The sequence below is a fragment of the Alosa pseudoharengus genome, unplaced genomic scaffold (genome assembly GCF_046254945.1).
Source record: "Alosa pseudoharengus isolate Yale_2024_CS ecotype anadromous, Long Island Sound unplaced genomic scaffold, YU_APseudo_1.1 YU_APseudo_1.1_scf_8, whole genome shotgun sequence".
NCBI classification, from domain to species: Eukaryota; Metazoa; Chordata; class Actinopteri; order Clupeiformes; family Clupeidae; genus Alosa; species Alosa pseudoharengus.
In genome coordinates, this window is record NW_027468870.1 from 29,500,566 (window position 1) to 29,522,542 (window position 21,977).

Consider the following 21,977-nt stretch of genomic DNA (forward strand, 5'->3'; position numbering starts at 1 on the left):
CTTGCAATATGAATCATTCACCAGACCCATTCACATGTACTGTATCTGATCCAGTGCACGTGTGTCTTCAGCAGTGCCTTGACAGTGTATAAGCCTCATAGCCACTCATTTAGATCAGTGGCGAGGTCATGGACTTAATCTTTTCCATTCAATCTGCATTCACACCGCTGTGAGGCTGATGTAGTCAGGATGAGTGAGTCACTTCCAGCAGACCCCCACTGAGGCTTAGAACAAAGATTTATTATATTTTTTTATTTTTGTGTATTTTTGTGTATTTTATTTGTATTTTGTATTTATTTATTTTTGAGTCATCTTAATCTGGTTTGTAACTTTGTAAGTCAAACTTTCCAGAGACACCAATGAAAACACCTCCAGTCTGTTAGATTTGATATACATGCTTAGAACAAAACAAAACCGAAAGAAAATCTGTTTGATCTGAGTGTAGAAAGAAGAGATAAGAAACAACTAGTCCCTGTAATAATTTGTTATGATAAAAGCACTACTGTTTAGTTATTGTGACTGACACACACACACACACACACACCCACATACACACACACACACACACACACACCACCCCTCACCCCTCACATCACCACATATGGCCACCATCAAATGAAAGGACCGCTCATACAGAATAAATGACTCCCCAGTCATCCTTTCACTTTGCTCTCAATTTGGCCGCGTAACCTTTCTTTATTTGGTCGCTTCTTTGTGGATAGGAATTCATTTCACACAGTGAAGACTTGCTGTAAACAAGGCTGACTGGGTAACAATCGCTGTGTCAATCCCCGCAGACACAAAGAGTTTCATCCCATTATATCATGAATGCAAACACGATTACAGTAACAAAGGCAGGATTACAGTCACAATGCAGAAAAAGGAAGAAAAGTGACATGCTTTTAAATTGATAAATCAGAACTAGAAGAGGATGAGGAGAGAAAAAGAAACGCACAGGCCCACTGATACACCCAAAGAGGCTGTTTAAAGGTTTAAAGGCAGCCTGGAAATAATAGATCTTTCCCCCATCCTGAGCACCCCCCCCCCCCCACTCACACGCACACACACTGTTCTTTGTAGACTGAATAGTAGTCAGCAGCACAATGAATCACATCAAATATAACATGAGCTAGGCTCAGAATTGAATCTTTAACCGCCTGAGTTTATAATTTGTACAATGAAAACGCTTCTGCTTACAGCACACGTGCCAGATTTCCCTTGTCTGTCTCAGGTGCACCTGTGGTTAGTGTTCATCCAATTGCAATAGGCCTGAATACACAACCTCCAGCATGAGGCCTGTGTGATGATGAGGATGACACACTGCCAACAAAGATGAAAGCCATTACTGTGAGCTTTTCTCACTGCTGTTGAAACTCAATGTTTGTCAGTGTTTGAAAGAAAAAGGAAGGAAATTAAGGAAGGGTAAAATTGATTAAATATAATTCACCATATAAAGATATAACCACAGTGTTTTCTGCACTGCTATTGGATGTATAACGACATTTGCATCTACCCCTTATGAGTGAGTTCTTCTATAAGCACCAGTTTATCAAAAGACATTCATAAATACTATCTGGCATTCACTGTCAAAACCTGAGTTTCCTCCACTCTATGTTCATCTGTCTCCCCTAATATTAAGTTTAGCAAAGGGAACTCTGTAGGCTTGTCTATCACATTGTGAGTGTGTTTTTATATCCAGAAGCAGAAGTAATCAAGAGTAACCATAGTAACATGAGGCACAAACTGGGAAGTGAGGAGCGACATGTGGGGCAAGTAGAGCTTCACTGGAGCCAGGGAAGCATATTGGCCTCCAATCAATCTCTCAATCCAGGGAATATCTATTGAGCATTCATTTCAACTAGCTCTAATTATAGGATACTTCATGCTACCTGGGGTCTAAAGATGTCTAGTTTCACTTCTACAGACCGAGATGCATATAGATGCAGTCATCAACTGAATACTCTGAAATACCATAGAAAAAACACAGAATATATGGCATCATCATACAATGTTATTGTAGGGCAATTCCATGGAAAATTATGTTTTTTGTAACATCCATAACGCCAATAAAATGTGATGGTAGGGTATGATGTGAATGATTACAATAAATTTGAGCATTTGCTATTTTTGGCTGAAGAATGTACATGAGAAAAAATGCACAAAAAATGAATGTTATCATTCACATCATACAAATGCCAAGGCATTTCACTGGCGTTATGGATGTGACAAAAAGTCAATTTTCCGTGGAATTGCCCGTAAAATGTTGCACTTATTCATTTTATGCTACATGTTCAACACTACTGTATGTATGATGTTAACAAGTGTATTTCAGATAATAATCTCACGATACTAATTATTGACAGCGGCAACAGTTCCTGCATGACATACCACACCATAAGATCCTTCAAGCTGCTTCATTTCATTCAAATGTAGCAGGATCAATTATGTCAGAATAAACAAAGGTAAACAAAGGAAACTTTCCATTATAATATTTCTGGCTAAAATCCTGCTCTTGTTATTTCATGTGGAACAGCATGATATTTGTAATGTTAATCAGAAAGATTGTCATGTTTTTTCACATTTACCTAAATGTTAGGGTAACTAAGTGGAGTCGAATGAACTCTTCTAGATGAAACTAAAACCCATTCATCTGAACAAGAAGAAAGAACAAAGCAGATTTCAGATGTATGCTTATTCTCTCACCCACCATATCTATTTGTTCATCAACCTAGCAACTGCTCTCTCTTTCTGTCTTTCAAGACATAAGCATGCCTCTCTCTCTCAGGGAAAACAGAGAGAATGTAATATGCGCCTGAGGCTCAATAGCATACTTTGAAAATTGATGTTGCAGAATGTCTCATTCTCTCTTTGCCTTTTGCTTCAACTTCTCAGCTTGTCATGAATCTAGCCCTTCTCACAGCTCTGTGAATGTATAAGGTTTGGAATGTTTTTCCCCCCTCTGCTGTGTCGTGTTTCTCCCCAAGGCAATGTTACCCTCGGGGAGGTCTTGGTAAACACATGCAACTACTGTAGGAAAACTAATATGCTCACTTCATGAAAACCACACAGAAAAAAGGCAAGGTCATCATCCTCTTTACTGCAGCACTGCAAAAAGAAAATAACCTTATTACTCTCTCAACCTCGATAGGGGGCGGAGGGTATTGTAATCGGATCTGTATGCCCGCCTGTTCACACGTGTGTGTGTGTGTGTGTGTGTGTGTGTGTGTGAGAGAGAGAGAGAGAGAGAGAGAGAGAGAATAAATGTGTGTATGTGTGTGCACACTCACATTACTTCAAAACTACTGGTCTTATTAAAATGTTAAAACAAGGTAGACAGTCACCATATCTCAGTAATCCTTATGCATGACTATCTGGATACAGATTAGGATGCTGGAATTTAGTGTCACTTTCTTTAACACTGTAAGAAAAAGTCAAGTGTAGGGAGTCGCCTGGCTGCTCTTGTTGGAGAAGGATTTGTAAATGCATGGCCTCATCTGAATATCAGTAATGAGACCCTACTTTGTTAGGATTTATTGCTACTGTTTGCTTTCACATCTGGAGGCAGAGTCCCTGTAAAAGATAGGGATTGTTGTCTTTGTTCAGTGCAATATGTTGCTCACATTGGCAAATTTATGATGTCCAGCCAACTGTTACATAGAATAAGAGATCCTGAATGAGCTTCTGTGTCTGTGGTGGAAATGTCTCTATTGGTACTGCCAGAATATGTGCTAGGCCTGTATGTTGAGTACACAATGTATGAAACTGTGTATGGTTAGCATATGCATCAAAGATTAAACCAGCACTTGTTTAATCATCTTTTTCTCAAATGATTTTATGCCATGGGAAGAGCCAAGAAGAGTTTTATTAAAAAAAGATCAAATCGAAACCTGAAACTTTAAATGTCAGAGAAGACAGTGAGCTACAATACACAGCAAACAGTCCTGGGCCTGCTACTAGGTTGTAGCGTCTTTGTTGCAGGTTTCCATTTAAAGTCTTTGTAATGTGGGAAGTGTGGCGCAGTGCTGAGCTGCCTGTCCTCCCTGGTGCTCTCTGAAGCTCTCGGGTTACTGCTGTATGGTTTAGCCTGACCCAGTGGCAGCTGGTTTTCACACAGATCACTGCCTAGAAAATGGTGTGCAATTTGAAATTTAATGACCCAAAATCACAATTTCTCTACAATGAATGAGGGCGGCAGCAGTAGCATCCCTATCGTGGACGAGGCTCTTTCACTTGGGCATTCACCTTGAACAGCAATAATGGGTCACTGTAATCTCATCCTGCAACAGTAGAGTGCTGCAACACTTCCGAAAGCATCTGTACCAGAGAGTCAAACATGTAATAACGTCTTTATCTCCACATTCAAGAAGCTCTTCATCCGGGCTCAATGTTGTGCACAGAGATTCAGGGATAAGTAGCCTAACTCTTTTCCACCATATCTCATCATGTTAATTTTAAAAGCTTTATGGTCATAGAAACTGGTGTAGATATTGTTTTTGTTTGTAGGCTTTTCCAGACATTTGTCATAAAATGTTACTAGCTCTTGGGAGTTATTATATTTCCTAATGCCAGTCTCACCATGTCTATTTATATTCTTTATGTTTATAGATATCATAAATATATTTTTGATAAAGTGGTATAGAATTGTGATACTGTATTTTTGACAAGGTGTTATTGTATTTTTCTATGTAATTCTTTATGTCTTGGACTCGAATGGAGAGGATGCTTTGAGTAGGATGGAGCAGAATGTTTGTGTGGTGGGTTGGTCAGCTCGTGTTATACAAAGGTGTTTGTCAGAGGATAGATACCTGTTCCTCCCTTTCATGTTGGCGATGCAACACGAGCATCAGTCCATCCCACACTTGCAGGCTGAGTGCCAAGCTGGCCCATATGCCACGGAAGCTTCTCTCTCTCTCTCTCATTCTTTCTCTCTCTCTCTCGTCTCTCTCTCTCTCCTCTCTCTCTCTCTCTCTCTCTCACTGATCAGGCTCAGGGCCAGATGCTGGATGCAGCGACATCGCTCGCTCTCGGATGGACAGCCAGAGTGAAATGAGGAAAATGTTATTTACAGAATATTCTGTTTCGGCAGTAGATGCCGTTTCACATCTAGACAGAACTCAATTGTTCTTAGATGTGTTTTGTTAACTGTTGAAAGCACTCTACTTTTAAAGTATATTTATCTAAACCACTCTTCCTTTTCAATCTTTCTTTTTCATATAGCCTTTTACTCGGTTTTAATTAACCTTACCTCATTTCCATGTGCTTTTTTTGTCTGCTCATCTGAAAAGCACTTTGAATTGCAAATGCATATGAGATGAGAAAGACTTGCCTTGTCTTTTGTTTTGCCCTCACTGAACCTACATCAGGCAGTCATACTGTACTAACTTGGTTGCAGTGAAGAGATTTGCAGGAATGCACCATTTTTGACACTGGTGTTCTGAAAGCTTGGTAAAATTATCAAAGCATCAGATCTCTGAATGAAATGCTGCAGGCCCTTTAGGACACGTCCATGGCCACAGACTCATGCTCTCATCATGCAGTTTGTTGACCACCTTCTGCCCCCCAACCCACCAGCAGGAGACACTGTTGCCGTGACAGGAACATGAACCCCGGGCCAGCCTCACCCCTGACCACAATGGCAGTAAGGCTCCTGGCCAACCTAATGGCAACGCTGCTGAAGCCATACACTCGGTGCCCTCAATAAGAGGCAAGCATTTCTCCAGTGTGCCAACTAAAGGCTCTTAAAGGTGGGGTAAGTGATTGCGCATGATGTTTGTTTGTGTTTATATTTACTTTTCTTGGCAAACGCTTTTGTCTAAAATAATGCACATTGTATTCTAATCAAGGGCCACACACACCAGAGGTAGCTCACCCCTCTCTTCAGGGTTTTGTTTTTCGTCTGAGGGACAGGTTGCCACCACTTTGTTTGTCTCAAGAGCCTGTGTTGCCTACAGAGACCAGGTTTTTCAGTGTACTCACGGGATGGGCAGCGAGCGGATCGTAAGGAGATGTTAGCTGAATGTGACAAAAATGTTATGGGTTTGAAATCGTGTACGATTGCTTTCAGATTGCTTTCAAGTTCTAAAGCATTCTAAAGAAAACAACATTATGAAGGTTTAGGCCTATACAACTATAAATGAAACTGAACTGCAACTTAAAGTTACTTCAAGATTACTTTGTGGAGCTAAAGTAAAGTCCTATGTGGAGCTAAAGTAAGTGTACTAAACTTCACTGGCCTTCTTGGCTTTACACTTTCCCCTTGACATCTTGAGCCTCAGCTCCCCTGCCTGAGGCTACTCTTCTTTTATTTACAGGACTCATGAAGTAAACATACAGCAGTTCCTTACATGAGTAAAATATCTGTTTTGTTGAACTTTCTCATACGTGTATATATATATATATATATATATATATATATATATATATATATATATATATATATAATAAATATAATAATATATAATAAGTATATATATATATATATATATATATATATATATATATATATATTTTTTTTTTTTTTTTTTTTTATTCTTTTTTTATTTTAGTCCTGAGCGGTGTGTCCTTGGCTGATTCAGCAGTGACTGAAGCACATGCTGTGCAAATAAATAGGATATTTTGCCGAGGGAACAAACAATCTGCTTCAAGCTGTAGTGACTAGGGCACAGATACACACACACAAGGGACTGCTGGGTGGCTGTACACATACAGAGACAGACACACACACATATTGACACTGAGAGAAAGAGGTGTGGATTGGTGATGTGGTCATGAGACTAGCCAAAGCAAAAGGGTAAAACTCAAACATGTTGTTTTTCCTTTTTTATATATAATAGTATGCTTTGGCAACATTGTAAAGCTTAAATGTGGTTGCTATTTTTCACTTTTTTGTTTGTTGACTTTTGTTTTTAATATAACAGCATGCTTTGGCAACTGTGCATGCCAATAAAGCTATTGAAATTGAACCGAGTGTAAGTGGTGGAGTGGTGGTCTGTTATTGTGTCTAGCCATGGCCGGAGGGAGAGGGTAAAGCTCAACCCCGAGGATCCCCATGGGCCATATGGAGAAGGACAGCAGCAGCTCCAAGGCGGAGGTCCGCGAGGTGGACGCATGGACACGCAGCCAGCTAGCAGGGCGAATCCATCTGGACCGCATGCCCTCCGTGCCGCAGGATCCCTGACCCGGACGGAGTGGCACGGAAACGCCGAGCTTCTCCCAGAGGGAAGCCCACGGCTGGCCTCTCGCTCACCTGCTCTCCCACCGTCATGCTCCTGATGGCACGCTGACACCGGCTGGAGTCTGGGCCGGACATGGGCCAGTCGCATGCTAGATCCAGGCCTGAGGCCTGTCTGTCACAATCTGGCTATCTGGACCTGATATGACTCTTGGCCGGTAGCCATGTTAGCAGTTTTGTGCAATTCGAGAAATACATCCAAATGTTCAGAGGACACACACAGAGGATTGTGATTGCAGAAAGGATCCCAAGTTGTTTAAAATGTAAGAAAGCAGTTCTGTATCATTTGATTTAAGAGCAGCCTACAGTCGGACAAAGATCATGTAGCTCAACCGGTGGCTATATGTGTTGGCAACAATAAGGGCATGAAGCAAACATGCAGATGAACAGGCACATTGGATAACAGTGTGTGAATTAATGCAAATGAAAGGCCTCTCTTTTAACCAGAGTGCAAGGGCACAAGGGGCACAAAGCTGCATTCTTATAACATTCCATGGTTCTCACTCACAATTTTTAAAACAAATTATTAGGGAGAGAACATCCATCAGTGACCCAGAAGGGCAAACTAATCTGGCCTTTTGGTCAAATTTAAACTAACAAGTCGTCACTGGATAGATTTAAGTAGCATGAATATTTTGCCACGTGGTTCTGCAGAACGGTGCCCCGCCCACCTTGAAAAAGTTTCATAATAGACAGACAGACTACCTATTGAGGAAATAGCTGGACACCGAATAAACTGCGCTGTGTCTAGCCTCCATTTAAATGGGGCTACGTGCAGTAAGATTGCGCAACACCCGAACACAGCAGGACTGACCGATTGGCCATGAGTGTGTGCCTAGCCCCCTACTGCTGTACGCCCCACGTCTAACTTTAAACTTTGCTGTCCAGGGGGGTAGGCAGGCTACTGAGGCTGAAGTCCACGGGGAAAGACAAGGCGCAATCAACGCAGTTCAACAGTCTGAAACGTAAAGATGGCTGAAATATGTTACAATGGCGATTTACTAGATCTCAACGATTTTTTCCAAATGGAGCCCAAATTGCGCCAGTACGAAGGGGACTACCATCGCAGGTAATTTGCAGATTCTCTGTTATAGTGTTTCGTGTACACATGACTTCATCAGTGCAACAGATAAAGTATGTTTAAAAAGTTCACAGAACTCACTTGCCGTGGTAGACAAGTGAAAGCACGTGGCAGAGCTGTTTCCACGAAGGAAACAATTATGAAGTATAACGCTCAGTTAACTTTGAGGAAAGTACAGCGCATGTTACGATGCATCATAGTTGTCAAGAACGGTCAGTATCTTCAATGTCAACCAACTAGTAGCAATTTGAGGGGTCAGTCTCCATATAGCCAATCACCGAACGTACTGAACGTGATATCCGCACTGTTCAACCAATAGAACTCCGCTGGTCACACAACGGAACTCATGCGAGCGTCGCCAGTCCAATAGCTTTGTCAGAATCTAAGCTCCTCATCTTAATATTTTACATTACAAGATGATGGGCAAAATTTTAAGTAACAATGTTGTACTTGAGTAGCCAACTGGTCTTGCTCTCACAAAACATAACTGCACTAGGGCCTACTTCAAGTGTCAAAACTGAGTATCAAAACCAACGTTTTGGAGGAACTATTTGTATTTCAAATGCAAGAAATGCAATATTTTGGACCCGAAAAAACTGTATTGCACTGCACTTTACTGCAGAAATGCAACAGTAGGGCTATGTACCACACTGTAGACCTACTTGTCCCTAGTGATGGGCAAATGAAGCTTTGGTGAACCACTAAACCACAGCAGTGTGAAGCTAGCAAACTCATCGATCTATAATAATAAATATCTGCCAATAATAAAATGCTCCTGAAGCCCGTGTCTGTAGGATGTCCCTGCACCCTAACTGTTTTGGTTACTACAAGGAGGAATGTACAGTTGTCTTAGACCATGTTATGAACTCTTTTGTTGACGCATGCACATACTGGTGCCATGCAGCTCACCCTGATGACTGATTATCACCATTGTGCAGAGGTGAGCGAGAAAGTTAACATGAATACGCAAAAAGTACGGAACTGTCACATGCCTTTGCAAGATCCATTCAGCAGAAGTCTGCTAATTGGACCAAGAAAGTGTTAGCACCGTGAAGTCTCACTCCTGAAGACTTGGCGCTTGGCAGGCTTCTTTGGCCTGACAGCCAGGACTCCTGCATGCCACAGACTAGCATTCATGTGGTGTCATGTTAAAAGCCTTGATGCCAGGCTTTGTGGAAGAGCTGCAGTTCTGCTGCTTAAGTGGTGAGATGTTTTGCTGGAGGTAAAGACCTGGGAAGACGGTCACTAAGTGGAGAGTGGAATTTTGCCTGTGGCATCAGTTGTGAATTGTCTTGACGTTCTGTGAAAGGTTTATTGAAAACCCAAAGAAACACTTTTGTCTTCAGTATACCACATAATGCATATGTTATACACAAGGCCTACAGCATATACTGTACTAAATCAAGAAGACATAAGTAAAAAGAATCCTTTTTAAGGTGTGTATTCAGTCTGGCAAAATATACTAATTTAAGGCATCTTCATCGTCTGCTTTTCTCATTGGAACATTTATGAGGTTATTTTTTTAGTTTTAGTTCATCTCTGTAAATGATCCCAATGCATATATTAGCACAATATGATACTGCAGTTATAAGTAGGCTACGTCTTTTTTTGTCAAGCATCATTTGAATCAATTTAATTCAACCTCAGATTGTTACACTCAGTTTAAAATGACCTCCATCAATTTTCTGACACTCAAATGAGGTGGGAAAAGCCTTGCTTTGTAGTATTTGTACTGATAAATTAATACTATGCAACCTTGAGTGGGTAAGTAAGTGCTCTACGTCCACTAGGCACATGCATGTTTTGGTAGTGTGTCATTTTCTGTTAGTCTTGCACTAAGGGCAGAGAAAAACAATAATTGCACATACTGTATATCCTACTGTTTTGAACAGATTTTATCAATAAAAACATAAACCGTTTAACAGCTGCTACAGACAACTCCGTTTGTTATTTTATCTCTCAAAGAAAAATAACAGTGAATAATGCACAACATTTTATCTTGTTGTGAACCATAATAAAAGGAATCCAATGACATAGCAATGTATATGGCTATTCATGCCATATATTCATAACCAAATTCCAATTATCCATTATAAAGCGAATTATATAGTTGGAGGTGTGACTTCATGAAGGCAAAATGTTTATTTTTGTATCTTCCCCATATTTTTATTTGACACATATTTACTCTGAAGGGCAGTGGCTCAGGAATAACAGCATCTGAGCCTCTGGAGGTTGTCTGAGTTGACTCTGGCACCAATGCCTGTAAGATCTTCTTTAGTAAGACACTGAACCCATACTGGTCTCAGTGATTGAACATAAAGCTTGATGTGAGGCATTAACAGTAAACCAGTTCTATTTTTATTCATCTATCACCTTAATGAGATTTTTGTTTTATAGTGTCTGACAATCAGTATTTATTTGCGTATGCCTGTGTTTGTAGTCAGTTATTTTTTTCAAGTAGTTTCATGAAACCACCGGTGAATTAAGGTACACCCAACAGACCAACCTACATGGAGGTGATGAATCATTTCCCATAAAAATGAGATTGTTTTCATATGTTTAGTACTTTTTATGGCAGAATTACCATTTCCAATTTTATTGACACCCTGAAGAGATTTTTTACGTGCTTGACTGCTCATAAGGGCTTTGTAAACAGGAGTGTATGGGGGGCTCTGATTCATGAGTATGACCCACACATGTTGCCATCGAAAGTCCCCACTCACACTACTCAAGGTGAGCTGACTGAAGGGGTTTATTGTCCCAAGTTTATGTTAGTGCTTCGAGAAAATTGCCAGGAGAAAATCCCTGTCACAAGAGATGGGCAGTTGAAGATGCACATGGCAGTCATATAGCAACATTATTATTATGGTAGAACTGGATGAATTGAATGGCTATTTGTACTACTGATTCAGAAAAGATAGGGTAGAGTAGGCTATTTCAAATGGTAGCAATCTCAGATCAACAACTTATCACTTAAACACCATTAAAAAAACACAAAAGACACACATTTAACCAGTCATAAATCATACATTGCATTATGGGATGAGGGTGACATTGTGTTTTCCAAGCTCATTACACTATAGCCCGAGGAGAGAGGACTTTAAAACTACATATTCCATGGGTCAGCTATGTCAACTCCACATACATAAATGTTCCTAAGTTACAACTTTGTTGAACTTTTCTGTTCTATTTCAGTTGTGGGATTGATTGGTTGGCCCTAAAATGACTATCGGTAGTTTAATGACATTTCCGAAAGCTCCTCTTTTTCACCAAAACTCCCCACAGACATATCTATCCTTTCTCTCCTATTCATTTGTTTTCAGAGTAACCCTCTGCACATTTTACTACTGCCCATTTTACTTTTTTTAAAAGCATACTGTTGGCTTTACATATGGCCATTGATCGTCTTTGTACAGTTCAGAAAGGAATTAATAAGGGACCATTCGTTATTTATAAACGGGGTCACCGGAGGAAAATAGGGGAGGGTCATGTCTTTTTATTCTTTGATGAGGGGAGGGTCACCTAACTTTTTTTTGTCTAGGAGGGAGGGTCACCCATCTTTTGTATTAATGAAAACAGCAAAAAATCAAAGTGGCTTGTTTGATTGTTGATTTCTGTCGCCATATAACGTTCTCTTTCGTTCCATAGCTCTGTCAACATTGAACAATGAAAATAAGGGAGATTTCCCGGGTTTCTCGCGCAAAATACGGAAAATGTCAACATTCGTCCCCATTAACGTTGGAAGGGTTGGAGCAACAAAGTAGCCTACCTTATTCACGCCTAACAGCCTATATCCATTTGGTCAACTTTATCCAGCCCTAAAAAAGCTAAATTTAACTTTGGTTTACTTGTAGTATACCGTGTAGCCTAACTTTAAACAGTGTGCATGCTTAACATAAAGCATAGGCCTACTTGTGCTTCATTCATCCACACATCCAGCTCCTAACATTTTGACAAGCATTTCTACCAATTTACCTTGTTCCTGCCCATCTCTAGCTTTGCTGTCTCCATCCTTTCTGTTTTTGTTGTTTGCTAGTATTTATTGGTAACCAGCAACAAGTGCAATTTGTTAATCGCTGTCATTCTCTTTCCTGCCAACAAAAATGTGTTACGTTCCAAGTGGCAGTGCGTAATTCTGCTTCATAAAGTTGAACAAATACATTTGGTCATATAAATAGCCAGTTTATGGTCTACAGTGTAGTTGGTAAGTTATGGTAGGCCAACTTGGAGTGAATATACAGGGGGAATTCTTTGTCTAGCTGAGTAGCCTGGCAGGTGCGCACGTAGGCCTAGGCATAGCCTACGGCCGAACACTGCAAGCGCTAATGAATCGTGCTCTCACGACAACCACGTCGTTAACTTAAATAGGCCTACTGTAGGTTAACATCAGTAGTAACATCTGAGTTCGCATTCAAGCAAGCAAAATGATGATTTGAATACATCTGTTTCACTGGAAGGGCAAGGGGTAACAACAGGACAACACAGAGACAGGCCAGAATGGAGGACTAATGTTATGAGAGTATTACAGTAATATGGGATATTCGGGAAAATATTAAAACGGCAAGACAGCGGGGAAACGTTAAAATGATAAACCCGGAAAAATTTGGCATGTTAGGTATTTTTCGGTCCCTGTGATTATTTGTGAAATTGTGCAAACGGCCTTTTCAAGTCATTTGAGAAGGAAGGAGTGTAGCAAGCTCCCAAATTGACGCTCGTCTGAGAAATTGAGTTTTGGATAATGTTCAGCTTCGGCCGCTTTACAATGACTGAGGAAGCCTAGAGACGAGTCCATAGCAACAAGTTCATGTGTTGAATTTGTTATTACCCAGTGTGCTTTGTTGAATGGTCTCAATGCTTTATTGTTTTATTTCATGTGAATACTTACTAGAGGAGTAACTTTTCAAGTAGGCTAATGCATTTGCAGGAAGTGTGCATTTAGTTTCCATGCTTATTGTGTTTCCACAACAATGTTAGTGAGTAAATCTACTGAAATGGCCACCATCTTGGTGAAGTGTGATGTGTAAGATCAGAAAGTAGAGGTTGGTTTTTGGGCGGTAGCATATGTTGATGTGATTTCATAGCGTGCAAAGAGCGTGGGCGGAAGACATCGACAATTGGCCGGGGAGGGTCATGTCATTTTTGAAAATGCTGCTGGAGGGTCGTTGAAAATTATATAGCAGGCAGGGGAGGGTCATGCAACTTTTGATCGAGGCACTCAAAATCCCTCCGGTGATCCCGTTAATAAATAATGAATGGTCCCTAAGAATGCCATTGGTACTGTTACTGCATACCTGCCTAGATGACACCTGAATGGATGTGGTCTGGGTAAGGTCAGAGTCTGGCCCTGAAACGTCTGCTTTAGTCAGCCTCTGTCTAAATATTTCACTGCTAACTAACCAGTAATGCTAGCATGTAAGGCTTTATCCAGAGCTGAAACGGGGAAATAGGAATGTAACTTTCTTCAGTTACAAAACTCTTACAACAATGCAATACTGCACAGTGCTCGAGGCACCACATTGAATGAACAATTTCCTCTGTGCACCGTATCCCTTTCTCAACCTCACCACCAGACAGGATCTTTCTACCCCAAGAAATCCTCAGAGAGACATTTTAATTAAAACGGGGAACATGCAGCATGGCCTCGCATTTACTTGCTCTTCCATAAGGACTTGTAAGACATTGATCTTTTTGGACGGTGCACACACATGATTGACTGAAGTGCCCTTGAGCAAGGCACCTAACCCCTCACTGCTCCCCGAGCGCCGCCGTTGTAGCAGGCAGCTCACTGCGCCGGGATTAGTGTGTGCTTCACCTCACTGTGTGTTCACTGTGTGCTGTTTGTGTTTCACTAATTCACCGGTTGGGTTAAATGCAGAGACCAAATTTCCCTCACGGGATTAAAAAAGTATATATACTTATACTTATCAGTATGTTGTAGGATGCAGGGAAACATCAGTATACTTTTAACAAGACGATTTGTAATAAAAATACATACTGTTGAATAAACAGTCTGAAATTGGCAAACATATTTTACAGTAGCCAACAATCTAATCATGTCTGGCATAGACAATAGTCTCTATTTATATGAATCCTAAGACATCAAGCCACCTATGCCTATCTTACTGTCTTATTATTGTACTTATTTTGTCTGGTCTTGCCAGACATTACATTAGGGGTATATTAACATATATGTCAGGACACAAGCATGGAGAGATATGAACTCAACGTTGGTGTAGTAGTGTTATTTGGTATAGAAGACACGGGCATTTAATGGGCAGCCGTGGCCTACTGGTTAGCGCTTCGGACTTGTAACCAGAGGGTTGCCGGTTTGAACCGCGACCAGTACGGCTGAAGTGCCCTTGAGCAAGGCACCTAACCCCTCACTGCTCCCCGTGCGCCGCTGTTGTAGCTCACTGCGCTCACTGTTCACTGTGCTGAGTGTGTTTCACTAATTCACGGATTGGGATAAATGCAGAGACCAAATTTCCCTCATGGGATCAAAAGAGTATATATATACTTATAATATATATATATATTATATATATATAAGCTCCATAAGATACTCCTTAAACACATAGTCTATGGACCTTATTTTGACAATAAAATGTGTGGTCTGAAGGGTATGGTTAAAGTGCATTTATGGTGTGCACCTTTAACTCCCATAACTCACAAGCAGTATGCCCCCTCTCTTTCACTTTCTTTCATTCTCTCAGCCCAGCTTTATATTATATATATATATACACACACACACATATTAGGTCATGCCGTTTAGGAAATTAATGTCAATATATATGGAATGAAAGTCTGAATATATAGGTCAAAACCTATATAAACCTGAGAATATATGTCAAAATCTGAATATATACAGCGGAGAAAATAAGTATTGAACACGTCAAAATTTTTTTCAGTAAGTATACTTCCAGAGAGGCTATTCGCATAAAATTTTCTACAGACATTAGTATTAACTTAGGTAATCCAGACATATTAAAAAATCCAAACATGAATGTCCCTAAGTAGAGTTAGAGAGTAATTATCCCTCCTATCTGTGCAAATTAATGTAAGCTGGGTTAGTACATATTGATGAGCTATAAAAAGGTTTTTCGTTACCAAGTTGTCACACAAGAAACATGTCATGATGGGTAAAAGCAAAGAGCTCTTCCAAGACCTTTGCAACATTATTGTTGCAAAACATATCAATGGAACTGGTTACAGATGCATTTCAAAACTTCAGAATCATCCAGTAAGCAGTATTGGAGCCATTATGCAAGTGGAAGGAACATCACTGCATCATCAATCGGCCATGCACAGGATCTCCTCACAAGATTTCTGACCAGGAAGTCAGAAGGATAGTCAGAAGTGTAGTCTAAGAGCCAAGGACCACTCCAGAAAGACTTGGAGGCAGCCGGTTCAATTGTTACAGAGAAAATCATAGGTAATGCACTCCACCGCCATGGCCTCTATGCACGCTCACCCCACATGACTCTATTACTGAAGAAAAACATGTCGAAGCTCATTGAATGTTTGCTACACAACATTTGGACAAGCCTATGAAATACTAAGAGAATGTATTCTGGTCAGGTGAGAGCAAAATGTAACTCTTTGGATGTCATACTACACACTATATTTGGAGGAGAAATGGCACTGTGCATCACCCTAAAAATACCATACCAACAGTGAAGTTTGGAGGTGGAGGCATCACGGTGTGGGGCTGTTTTTTCATCTCATGGTACTGGCAGACTTCATACAGTTGAAGAAATGATGAATGGAGCCATTTTTTTCTGGGAGAATCTTGCCATCCACCAGAACAATGAGGATGAGACATGCCTAGACCTTCCAGCAGGACAATGATCCAAAGCATTCAGCAAAGGAAACTCTCAATTGGTTTCAGAGAAAGGAAATTCAGGCCTTGACTTAAATCCAATTGAGCAGTTTTGGAAGTTACCTAAAGATCAGGATTTACAAGAGGGACCCCTGGAATCTTCAATATTAAAAGACTATCTGTTTAAAAGAATGGGCCAAAATCACACCTGAATACTGCGACTGATTAGCTTCGTCATAGAGGAAATGCCTTGAAGCTCTCATTACAAATAAAGGGTTTTCTACAAAGTATTTAAGAAATTTCAGTAGGCGTGTTCAATACTTTTTTCCTGTGGCATTCCACTTTTTTACTCATAACTCTACTTATGAACATTAATGTTTGGATTTTTGTATATGTGTGGATTACCTAAGTTAATACTAATGTCTGGTGAAAATTTCAGGCAAATAGCCTCACTGGAAGTATACTTACTGAAAAAAATGTTGACGTGTTCAATATTTATTTTCCCCGCTGTATATATCAAAACCCTGAATATATATATATATATATATATATATATATATATATATATATATAAAAACCTGAGAATATATATCAAAATCTGAGAATATATATCAAAGTCTGAATATATATATATATCAAAACCTGAGAATATATATCAAAATTTGAAAGGATATATCAAAACCCTGAATATATAAAACATGAGAATATATGTCAAAAGGGACTCATACATTTTGGGGCATCTCGCCCGGGGGGCGGGGTTACGTCCTGCGTCACATCTCTCATGCGGGTTCTACACAGAGCTGGTGAACCTAGGTCTTACATCTAACAAGTTATGCCTTTTACAACAAGCTTTTTGATGGAAAAGTGGTGTTTAACTTCCATAATCTTTGTTTAGTGAACGCATAAAACCGTCAGTTTGTAAGCGAAATCAAGAATTACGATCTTTGAGTTTGTTTATCGTTACCTAGCAACCGAGGCTTTAAGTGATAAAACGTATTGCAATCTCGTTATGTACATGAAATGGGGTAGCACAGTGATTAGAGAAGCGAGATTTGACCCCAAGGATTGTTGGTTCAAATCCAGTAGTAATCATTCTGCTAATGTTAGTTTTGGACTGGATATTTACATGCCAACATAAAAGGTTATAAAACAGTTATCTTCTTTTAATGTAGGTATACCTTCATCAAAGGCTAATTCATTATTAATACATAATGAGATTGCAGTACGTTTTAACACTTAAACTTCTTCCCGAAGCACTTTTGAATTTATTTCCTCAGCATATTAGGTCATATCATAGATTATTATGGCCATTATTAAAATAATAATAAAAGAGTTTTTGAACTTTAATGTCACTAATGCTGATTATTCAATGATTCATTTAATATTTAAATATTTAAAATACTTTCACAACAAATATTATATATGTGATTAATTTAGATTAATTAATCACAGAGTATGTAATTAATTAGATTAACTTTTTTTAATCGATTGACAGCCCTAATATATATATATATATATATATATATATATATATTCAGACTTTCATTCCATATATATTTCCTAAACGGCATGCCATAGTGTGTGTGTGTATATATATATATATATATATATATATATATATATATATATATATATATATATATGACAATTGTGACAGAAGCTCAGCAATACAGGAGTTTCATGTATGTACTAGTTTCATAGTTTCATATATGTATTTTAAACGAGAGGTTTACAGGGACACAGTGGTCTCTAAACAGCCCACTAAGCTGTGTGGCCCTCATTGTATTCATATATTAAAATATGCCATGTTTAGGAGCTAAAAGTGATACATGGATGATAGTAACCAGTAACAGTGAAGGCCTGTGGCTTATTTCATTCTACTGTAATAAGCTCGTCATTGGTAGTAATGAAAAGGGAGCTTTTGTTTTATCTTTCAGTATATTTCTATAAGGCATTGAAGCAGAAATTGTCAATGCACTCAAAAGTCTCTGTGAAATATTGAAAGTCTTGAAGACCCATGGAAATAGGGTACAAAGTGTTCCTGTGAAATATGTTGCCCTTTCATCTTTAGGCTTGTTTTGCTTGTATAGTGTGTGTGTGTGTGTGTGTGTGGTGTGTGTGTATGCAGAGGGGAGCTGTGGGTTGCTCAAGCTCTCCTGAAATAGAAAAGGTGCATGATATTTCAGAGTAGGAAGGCATGTCTTCATGCTGCCGCAGCTGCGCACGTGGAAGTGTGTGAAAATGATCCACCCCTCATATTATGCCAGTCCAGATGGTGATGGACAGCTGTTCAAAAGGTTGCCCACAATTGGCCAAGATCCATTCTAGTAATCGATACCCCCACAATAAGCAACAGTGACTGTGCCTTTTTAAATCTGAAGTAGTAAACCCTTTCACCTCCAGTTCATATGCTGAGGACATTTTGTTTGCTACTTTGTTAATGTCATTCAGCATAGCTGCATTTGCTCAATATTTAAAAAAAAAAAAAAACACTTATAATCAAAAACAAGTATAATCTAAACCCTACTGAGATGGATTTCACATATGAATGTAGTGCTGCTGCTTGACAATCGGTTGCCCCGTTGAGAGTCTGTGTCACTTTGGATGAGAGTGTCTGCTAAATACCAGCCATCTCTGCAATCCCTACCAAGATTTATTTTACATACAAAATAACAAACTAAGCAAAGGGAAAAGCAGCAAATAATTCATAATTTTGAAGAGATTCATAGTTTTAAAATGTGGAGCCTATAAATGAGTAAGCATCCTACAAGGACAGTCTAATTCAGTGGGGAAATGTATTCTGCATAGACAGACAGCCATACATTGAACTGCAGACACTGATAATGGTCTATAACAGAGGAATGGTCAAAACACACTCATTTCCAGACCGGCAGACTTAATATCAATATCACTCGCCTCCCCTGCCTAAGAAAGATTAACTCCAAGACATATATACAGTATATATAAGTATATACACAGTATATATAATATAGAGATAGAATATATATATATATATATATATATATATATATATATATATATATATATATATATATATATATATATATATATATATATATATAATACATATACAGTATATATGTGTGTGTATTCTGACTGTTTCCCTGTATATACATGAAGCCTCTGTCTGTTACATGTATCTCATATATCTCATCTCATGTGACTGAAGGTACCAGCTGTTTAAGGAGCGTCTCTCGCAGGTGGAGCAGATGGAGGGAGACTTTGATCAGTTCACAAAGGGCTACCAGTCCTACGGCACGCAGCGGCAGGCCAACAACGGCCTCTTCTTCAGGGAGTGGGCTCCTGGGGCCGACGAGCTCTACCTAACCGGAGACTTCAGTGAGTGCTCTCTCTGGCTGGCACACACCTGCTAGTGCTTTTCTGTTGCACATGCATGTGCATGTACAGCGCTGGAAAATATTTAGAGACCACTGCACATTTTTCTGACTTCATCCCATGGTTGCTGAGTGACATTCGAATGAGTTGACGGTCATATTCAAATTTGCAGCAGTCTCTTAATTTTTGAATATGACCGTCAACTCATTCGAATGTCACTCAGCAACCATGGGATGACATCGGAAAAATGTGCAGTGGTGTACTGTAGCTGTACTGTATGTGTGTGTGTGCACACATTATGCACACATGCATTTGGTCACATACACGCAGCACACACACCCACAAACATGTATGCACACATAACAGAGTTGAACACTCACTCACATGTAGAAACACACACACACACACACACACACACACAAACACATGTGCACGCACACACAAACATGCCTTTTCCCGCAGACGACCCCACTGCCGCCTCCCCAACACACACACTGCAAATCATCCATCCCAAAATTGCCCCCTGTCCCCTGCCTCATGTGTTTGTCTATAACTCAGTGGGGCTTAGTGTGGGTGATGACACAGCCACAACCAGCACCCTGGGCTTCTTATTAAACGGCTGTGGAGATCTCTCCATCTCTCTCTCTCTCTCTCTCTCTCTCTCCCCATCTGTCTTTCTTTCTTTCTGTCTTCCATGCTTCTCCACCCTGTCTTTGTCCTTCCCTTTTTCTTTCCTTCTTTCTTTCCTTCCTCCTCTCTCTCTCCCTCTCTCCACTCACTCTCTCTCTATCTGTGCATCTTCAGACCCCCTCGGGGAGCTAATTGTACTCTCCCCAGAGTGACTATGACGAAGACAGCATGAGCTGAGTGGGAGCTGTGTGAATGACCATCCCTGCCCCTTGCTCCCTGCTTCATTCACAGATACACAGTTTGGACTGAAGAGATACCGTGGATTTGGCTCCGCTGCCAAACATGTTTCAGCTTGACATAAGTCCCCTCTCAGCTAGTACAGAACATACTGCTCATAACCTTTATTTGTTTTAAACCCATAAGTCCCCTCTCGGCTAGTACAGAACCTACTGCTCATAACCTTTATTTGTTTTAAACCCATAAGGACCCTCTCAGCTAGTACAGAACCTACTGCTCATAACCTTTATTTGTTTTAAACCCATAAGGACCCTCTCAGCTAGTACGAAACCTACTGCTCATAACCTTTATTTGTTTTAAACCCATAAGGACCCGTGGTGGCACAGGTGGCACAGGCGGCACAAACTAATTCAGTGCACTGGACATTTCCCTGGAAGCCTTTTCCCGTATCTCCCATAGTTTACTTATTTGAAATGCTGTAAAGGAAACTGCCACTGCTTATTCAGAATTGGTGCTATTTTTACTATATTTTGTTTTACATTATTATTTTTTACATAAATGAAGAACCAAATGGAGAGTATTATCCCTGTCAGCCTGTGCGCAATCTCCACTACTACTATAAATTATGTTAAGTGAAGGAGTGGCTGTTGTTTTATTTTGAAATGGTTGTTATTTCATTTGCTCTTACCAGAATTGGGAATTGGTTTCCTTGAATGTCCTTGTGCATAAAGACCGTTGAAAGGGTTTCAGCCATCTCAGTCATTCATATTCTCTAATTGTGCTGCAGGCATGACCATCTCCTATATTTGATTTGCTGTCTACAGTGTTACAGGGGCACTTGGAGGCCACGGCTAATCTTGTTTTTTTATATTTAATGCATTAACTCACAGCGTTTTTGAATTGAAAAGAAAAGATTATTGGCTACTGGCTTAGGCTACCCGACTGGCAAGACTGGTTAGTCCCCTGAAATGGAAGGATCCTCACCTCACCATCCAACACACACCTACTCACTCAGATTGTCACACCATTTCCCCACTAAGAAGAAAATAGGATATGGGACTGATGGATCGGTCTCTATTTTTTTTTTTTATACGGCCTGGCAAATGTTGTAAGACATGTGGATTATAACAGAGATATGTTAGCAGTGTTGTGTCTATTGTGATGCTTCACTCTACACAGTGGGCAGTCCGCTGTCGGTCCAGTAATTACTGTCTTACCAGCAGTCGTTGTTTACTTTCTTTTGTTCTTTGGATCCTTTCTGAAGGGTAGGTATATCAGTGCATGGACCAACAGAGAGCATTGTTATTTGTCTTTTATATTTCATATTTATGATGGACGCAAACGTTTTTATTTCCTGAGCTATCCCTTTACTGCGCAACTAATGTGATCTATATTTACTGCCATATAAGCCTGTGCACAGTGTTGCAGTACAACATCAATATTTTGAGCTACTTGTAACTCCGGCAGAAATGCCGTTTACTAAGCCAACGGCCGTCCGAAAGTCTTGGTCATCATCTGTCCATTACCCTGCCTGCTTACGTCCACACAACCCACCTGCCCCTGCCTTCTCCCCTCAGGATCCCATTTCACATTTCTCTCCCCTGTTCAGGTAATCTCTCTCT

At 40.0% G+C, this 21,977-nt stretch overlaps 1 protein-coding gene across 1 annotated transcript in view; it reads left to right on the forward strand.

Annotated features, from left to right (window-relative positions):
- The first annotated feature begins 7,967 nt into the window (after positions 1-7,967).
- gbe1a (glucan (1,4-alpha-), branching enzyme 1a) overlaps positions 7,968-21,977 on the forward strand; it is a 56,817-nt gene continuing 42,807 nt past the window's right edge. The window contains exons 1-2 of the mRNA XM_076273775.1: positions 7,968-8,300; positions 19,322-19,491. Of these exons, the coding sequence (XP_076129890.1) occupies positions 8,203-8,300; positions 19,322-19,491 (268 nt within the window). The 5' untranslated portion in view covers positions 7,968-8,202. The remainder of the gene's footprint in view (positions 8,301-19,321; positions 19,492-21,977) is intronic.